This window comes from Sprattus sprattus (assembly GCF_963457725.1).
Source record: "Sprattus sprattus genome assembly, chromosome: 1".
NCBI lineage: Eukaryota > Metazoa > Chordata > Actinopteri > Clupeiformes > Clupeidae > Sprattus > Sprattus sprattus.
Genome location: NC_137920.1, coordinates 35,449,349 through 35,456,243, shown reverse-complemented (window position 1 = coordinate 35,456,243; position 6,895 = coordinate 35,449,349). Strand labels below are relative to the sequence as shown.

Genomic DNA, 6,895 nt, shown 5'->3' with positions numbered 1-6,895 from the left:
GCTGTGTTGCGTCCTCTTCCGTTTGATGAAGGATTCCTCTCTCTTGGCCTTACCGCGTCTGTTCCGCTCTGCCCGAGGAACAGCCTACCCGTAATTAGTTTTGACGGCGTCGGTGACTCTTGCACTAACCAGTCGCAGACGAGTCAGTTCCCCCTTCCACCATCTTCTTAAGGGAGTCGCAACTTCCTGACCAGCTGAGATGGTGAGGATACTACTCTAGAAGCACGTTGTACTGCAGTACAGTGCTAAACAAGCGAACAAAAATAAAGCGAAAAGAACGGAGAGGAGGATCATTAGCGATAGAGAGTGGGCGCGCACAGAGCATGCAGGTTCCGAAATGGCGGCGATTTCCCCTTTTCCCACATTACTCCAACGAATGATGGATTTCCCCGTGTGTGTTTACATAATGTATCTTTTTTTGACATGTCATCCTATTATTTTCTGCATGTAAGGAATGCATAGGCTACAATATTGTAACATGAACCAAAGCAGACAAGTCTGGGAACAACATAGTCAATTACCACTGCCATGAGAGTATTTTGTGTGATTTATTTAAAATCTGAAAATATATCTTCGCACACATGGCAGGGATTTCCCTGTAACAATCCCTTGTTAAGGAATCAGGGAAGCACGAGTGAAACGTGAGTTGCGTGCAGAATTGTTTTAGAATATTGAGCTGAGTCACACAGATACAGAACCACCTCCATTACGGTCAAAGGTTTCAGGACACTTATGGCACGCCTCGTTCAGTCCGATAAGACATTCACACAATACACAAGGGCTGGCTCATGCGCCGTATTTGCTCACACCTGCATACACACACACACACAAAATCAGAAGGAAGTCTAAAAATAGCCAGCTCAAGCTATTCCCCGATACACATTGTTCCTGATGTTCTTTCCTCCAGAAAGGACAGCAGGGCAGCAATTATGCATCCTCTTGTAACTAAGAATGGCCAAAGTCATTGCTACCTTTCAGTTTCGGGTTATTGTTTGGTGTAAACCATATGAAAGAATGGGCATTCAAACTGGGTGCCGTGGTAGTAAGTCAAGTCCTGCCAGGAGGACACACTGTACAATATGTTCATGAGTAGAGGCAATTTAAGGATCCCTTAGCAACAGGTCAGTATTTGGGCAAAATGATAGGCCTAATAGAACTCTGGAATTCCTCAACACCTCCTGGTTCCGTCTCAGCGGCTCACCTACTGAGGTGTGACCTATTCCATTTCCAAAAATTTGGTACAGACCTCCAACCTGGGTTCATTATTATAGAGCAGAATGTCAACTTTGCCTGTGGGACAAGGTTGGAGAGTTTTATATGATGTGTGTACCTCATGATCGCTTAGATAATAGCTTGCTTTCAGTCTAGTAATTCTCAGTAAAGTAAATTCATTTTTCCACAAGTCTCCATAAGAATGAAAAAAACTAAACGCCCCCATCCTGATGGTTTGTTCAGTGAATGCAAATAGATTTATGCAAACCAAAATCATTCAGGCCCCAGATTGGATTTTGTTTTACTTCCTGTTATCAGTCCTATTTTGATTCACAAAAAAGCTTGTCTCGTCCAGTTGAAAAAAAGGGGTGGCTGAAGTCTCACGCCAAAAGAGTGTGAGTTTCTATCACTGTTGTTTTTGCCACTCTGCAGCAGGCCTGGCTCGGAGAGACTGGCTCCTTCTCGGCAGAGCTGGCTCCGTGCCCCGTCCCCCCCCCGCCACCGGCAGGAGGCAGATGGGCCAAGCCCTCTGAGCGTGACTCTGTTAACTGTATAATTAGTTCCTGTAATGGTGTAATTTATTATACTAGCGGGCAAGTGCATTGTCTGAACAGACCCCCCGAGACAGTCTATCAGTTTGCTGTAAGGAATTCTAAGAGCCCACCTTGCAGAAAAATGCAAGGGTTACCTCAGGATGTGTAAGATACATTACAGGGTGGCCTGTAGCCAAAGAGTGCCAGTATTTCACAGATGTCTTGAAACTGTGCGAGGAAAAGCCTTTTTCAAAGTGGAGCTTCCTATGGAGTATATCAGTTATGCTTCACCAGAGCCTAGTGTTTGAGTAAAATGCCACCGTTGCTAAATGCTATATATCCATTAAGATCATAAATGTGTGATCTGAATTTACATTGGTCAATAAAAGGCTATGTTGAACTAATATATACATATACAGGCCCGGGGTGGGTAATCGGGAGAATCGGGAGAATTCCCGATGGGCCGCTTCACTTCTGGGCCGGTCGAGAATTTAATTTGTAATTATTATTATTATTATTTATTTATTTTTGTCACGTTAGTCCATCTTCTCTTAAAGTAGGCTACACACGTTGTGCATTATGACACAGCAGCCTCTGCATGGGTTTTACCATGCGAGGAAGTTCTCCCCTCCCGAATAGTTGGTTGGGTCCATAGCACGTCTTTTCCAAAAAAGTTTTCTCAGATAGGCTGGGCCGGCCCTACCGCAACGATACGAGGCAGGGAGGATGGATGGGAGGTAAAGGCCAGGAGGGGCTGAAAAAAAGAAAGTCTTTGGAGGAGGATGCTGCCAAATGCTGCCCTTACCGATTTATTTCCAAGAGGACAAACACAAGTGGCAACTGGTAAAGAGAGACATAGGCCTAATGATAAGCAATGTAACTATACGTTGTAGCGTTGGTTAATATCGTTGCAGCAGCATTGTCAACCTATTCGCAAGCAAAATATTAAATTAGCCTTTTTAGACCCAATATATGGCGATCCATAGATTCGCAAATATTATGCAAAAACTCAAACTTGATCTGTGTATGCAGTAAAATGACTCCTGCTAAAAATGATGAGCCCGAAATTTGCAATGAGGAGGCCATGATTACACGTACAGGTAGAGAGGATAACAGAGTAAACCATATGAATTCGATAACATAGTAAACCATATGAATTCAAGGTATTTAATGTAAGAAAGAGCAGTATATGACAGTACTTGATGAAAGAAAAGAATGCCAGGAGAGATTTTAGATGATGAACCAGTAGCCTCATCTGATGCTGCCTTTGAGGTGAATGTCCATAATGTTGTTCTGGACACTGTGGCAGGTAGCATGGATAGGAGGATTTCAGAAAAAACTAAAAACTTTCCTGAAATAAAGATAAATGGGCTCCCTAACTCAGCACTCCAGGAAATCAGCAAATGTCTGCTTACGTTAGATGACAGAGCTACTGTTAGCACATTACAAACTGAGCTGTCTAGCTTGGCATACCATTGGGAGAGACTGAAAAGGTCCTTTCTTGAAGGTTATACTATCAGGGCATGTAGTGAGGTGGCACAGGAAAGTCAGGAGGATAGTGGCGGACTACCATATATGGAAGAATCAGAGATGGAGCTTGAAAGCAGGACCTGTTCCTCCTGCAAAACTGTGCCATTTTTTGTCCACGTAATACTCTCACAGTACAACCTCCTCACAGATGCTTATCATGTCATTGGGTTAGCTTTGGACAAAGTTTCTGTTGACTTTGTCCATCACACAGATTTCAAGTGAGAGAAGCTTCTCAACCTTAACATTTGTGAAGAATAGGCTACGAAGCTCATTGAGTCCGGACAACTTGGAGGCTTTCATGTTAATGTGCACAGAGAAGGAAATCCTCATGTCTATAAGCAACGACACAGTTATACAGTAGATAAAGTGGCTGAAACCAGTGCATTGCTCAGGTGGTTACTGATGCTGTAGTGTAGATGCTGTTGGTGCTATTCGCAATGTAACTATACTGTACTGTGAGTTGAACTGTAAACATTAGTTCAATATGCCTCCTTGTTGAAGAGTTGGATATGTTTCAAATGCTTTATTCATTTATTTCTGCTTTTGTTAATTTATCAACCTATCCTTGTGGAATTGTGAAATATTTTTCATTAACTTCTTAGCTTGAATGGATTATTATTTAACCTTTACATTATTTGTTGAACCATGGTATTAATAAAAAAAAAAAACTACAGGATAGTAAGAGCTGAACTGTGGCTTCATTTATCCAATTTCCACTACCATGGAAAAAGTGGGCCGGTCTTGGGCCTGAAATTCCCGGGCTGAAAAGTGACCCCACTCCGGCCCTGTACATATAGATTAAACATCAGTTGGTTTTAGATTAAGTTTTTAAACTATGACTGAATGCTTTTCTAACACAAGAGTAACTGAGAATAAATTTAGGGGGTTTGTATCGTCAGTTTGCATGCCTAGCTTAGTCATTGTAGTAACAATTATTGTCGGAGGCCATCTTTTGTTTAGTTTCTTTAAAGCAAACAAACACAAGGTTGTTTAAAATGGCCTTGAAAGAAAAATCAACAGTGCTCAAATGTGCACCAAGGCGACTGCCCCAGACAGGGCTTTGCCTCTGAGTCATTTTCAGAGTGAGTTAGAGCTCCACCTGGTGGTCAGACACTGCACCTAAAATAACAAACATTTAAACACTCCAAAGAAAAACGTTTGCGTTTTGAGGATAGTCTTCTCGTTCTCTTCAAGGTCACGTGACCATAGGTTTCATTCTCAGACCCGTAGCTGAGTTTGAAGGAGATTTTAATAATTTGAGAAGGTAATACTGAATGTGTGGGGCTCTTTAGAAAGACTGGGACTAAACACATTCTGGACACTTTGGTTAACAGTAGTAAGTGTATATGCAGAATGTGTAACTAGTGTAAACACCTCTAGGATGTATTTAAAGTGTAAAGTGTGATGATACAAATACTGATACAAACTGGGAAATAAATGTAATTAATCCAAATTAATTGTTCTTGTTGGTCATCCATCTTGTTGGTAGCACTTGCATTCACCAGTGAGGGGAAAAAACATCATAAAAATACATCCGTTCATCCATCCATCTATTTATCCATCCATCCACCCCAACCATTTATCCATTCATCCATCTATCTATCTATTTATCCATCCATCCAAACCAACAGTTTATCCATTCATTCTAATCAACTTGCGTTAAAACAAACATGATGTCACTCTACAAGGAAATAAAATAACTTTAATGTCATAAAATAAGCTGATATCATGCAGACCCACAGGTTCTCTAATCCAAAGAATCAGTACAAATGTGTATTAACAAGACAGTTGTATCAAGGAAAAAAACGGTTTAGGAAGAATGTCCTGAAATGTTTAGACTAGTGCATCGGCTGATGTGCCATGTCTAACTGTAAAACGGAAATAAATAAAAGAGAAATACCCAAACAAAAAACAAAAACCACAATGACTTCTCATCGTGTGAACACACAACACAGTTGATCGTAATCGCTGACAGTCTCTGTTTTATGTCACATCTTTTTCCCCCATATTTCTCTTGAGATGAACATCTACAAAATCATAGCTTTGTACCATCCTGGGCTTCACCCACCCCCCAACCCCTCTCCTCTCCTTCATTCCCCTCAGCATGAGCACCCAGATATCATTCCATTCACGCATAGCATAGAGCCATCCATCCCTTTATCTATACATCAGTCCAACTATGCACACACATTTATTCGGTTTTTTTTAACATGCATTTCATACATTCATTAATGAATTAGCTTGGTGCAGGGCCATCAGTCCTCAATCAACGAATCACTCTCTCCTCTCTTGTTCTTCACCCCTTCCCCCATCCCCCCCACCCCTCATCTCTCCACCCCCCATCTCTCCATCACCCATCCAGCTTAACTCATTGCTTTCGCCAGCGGTTCTTGGGCTTCTCCGTCTCTTCTGACCCCCCCTTGGATCCCGCCGCCGCCCCCTGGGCTGCCTCCTTCTTGTCGGCCAGGCTGCTGAGCAGGGCCGGGAGGTCGTCGGTGATGGCCCTCTCGATCTTCTCCATCAGGCAGCCGCCCATCCAGCTGCAGTGCTGCGCCAGCTGCTTGAAGTTGCTCGGTGGGGTCACGCCGAAGAAGTCGCGGTACAGCTCGGGGTCGGGCAGGTCAAACTTGCTCACGTTGGTCTTGGCCAGGACGCCCTTGAAGATATAGTATTTGTCGGGGTCGTTGACGATGTCGTTGAAGACCTCGTGCGGGTCGCTGAACCAGCCCAGCTTGTCGTAGTAGGCCTGCAGGTAGCGGTCGACCAGCAGGGCGTGCACGCGTACCCGGATGGCGTGCTGGCGGATGAAGGCGATCTTGTTCTCCAGCTGGTTCTCGATCACCTGGTTCAGGTCCTCCATCAGGGAGACCTCCTCGCGGCGGAACAGCTCGCGGCTCGTGTCGGTTGAGTAGTCCTGGTCCCAGAAGGAGCTGACGTAGACACGCGGCGGTTCGGTGACGTTGATGAGCGGCGCCATGCTCCAGAAGAGGGCGCCGTAGACGCGCATGAGGTTCTGCGTGGAGAGGCTGTCGGCCTTGTTGAGGATGAGGCGGATCTGGGACTCCCGGCCCTTCATCTGACGGAAGAGCATCTCCAGCTCCAGGCCCACGTCCAGCTTGGTGGGGTCGAACACCAGGAAGATCAGGTCAGCGCGGTCGATGAACCACTGGCACACTTCATTGTAAGGGTAGCCTGAAGGGGGTTGGGGTAGAGGGAAGAAAGATATTAAATGACTTGTGCTAGAGGAAAGGAGGCCTCAAACAGAAGCCAGATCTGTCACATACCCTTCATACACAAACCTCGAAAGGTCATGCAGTATAATAATTTAGTGTCTGAAGCATAATTATGATGAGGGAGAACTCTGTTTACTAGCATTTACACTTCAGACTTTTTGTCGCTAATTAAAACAGCCACAGCAAGTTTATTTACAGGCCTGCTATGTCTTCCAACAGTCTATTAATACTGAATTGAGTTATTGCCTGGGACCCTCTCTGTTTTTAGACTCTGTGTGTGTGTGTTCAAATATAAAATAGTAAGTTGAAATATATATGTATCAAGTTATCCCCTCCCCACCTCTCTCTTGCTGCTTGCGATTCTCAATGACGCCGGGTGTGTCCACA

At 44.0% G+C, this 6,895-nt stretch overlaps 1 protein-coding gene across 2 annotated transcripts in view; it reads right to left on the bottom strand.

The window, feature by feature from the left end:
• Positions 1–4,957: 4,957 nt before the first annotated feature.
• LOC308377298 (uncharacterized protein) overlaps positions 4,958–6,895 on the bottom strand; it is a 16,340-nt gene continuing 14,402 nt past the window's right edge. For both annotated transcript variants that reach the window (XM_080853881.1, XM_080853882.1), the window contains 2 exons: positions 6,849–6,895; positions 4,958–6,467 (listed from right to left, as the gene is read on the bottom strand). The exon at positions 6,849–6,895 is cut by the window's right edge and continues 187 nt beyond it. In XM_080853881.1, the coding sequence (XP_080710007.1) occupies positions 5,644–6,467; positions 6,849–6,895 (871 nt within the window). In that variant the 3' untranslated portion in view covers positions 4,958–5,643. The remainder of the gene's footprint in view (positions 6,468–6,848) is intronic.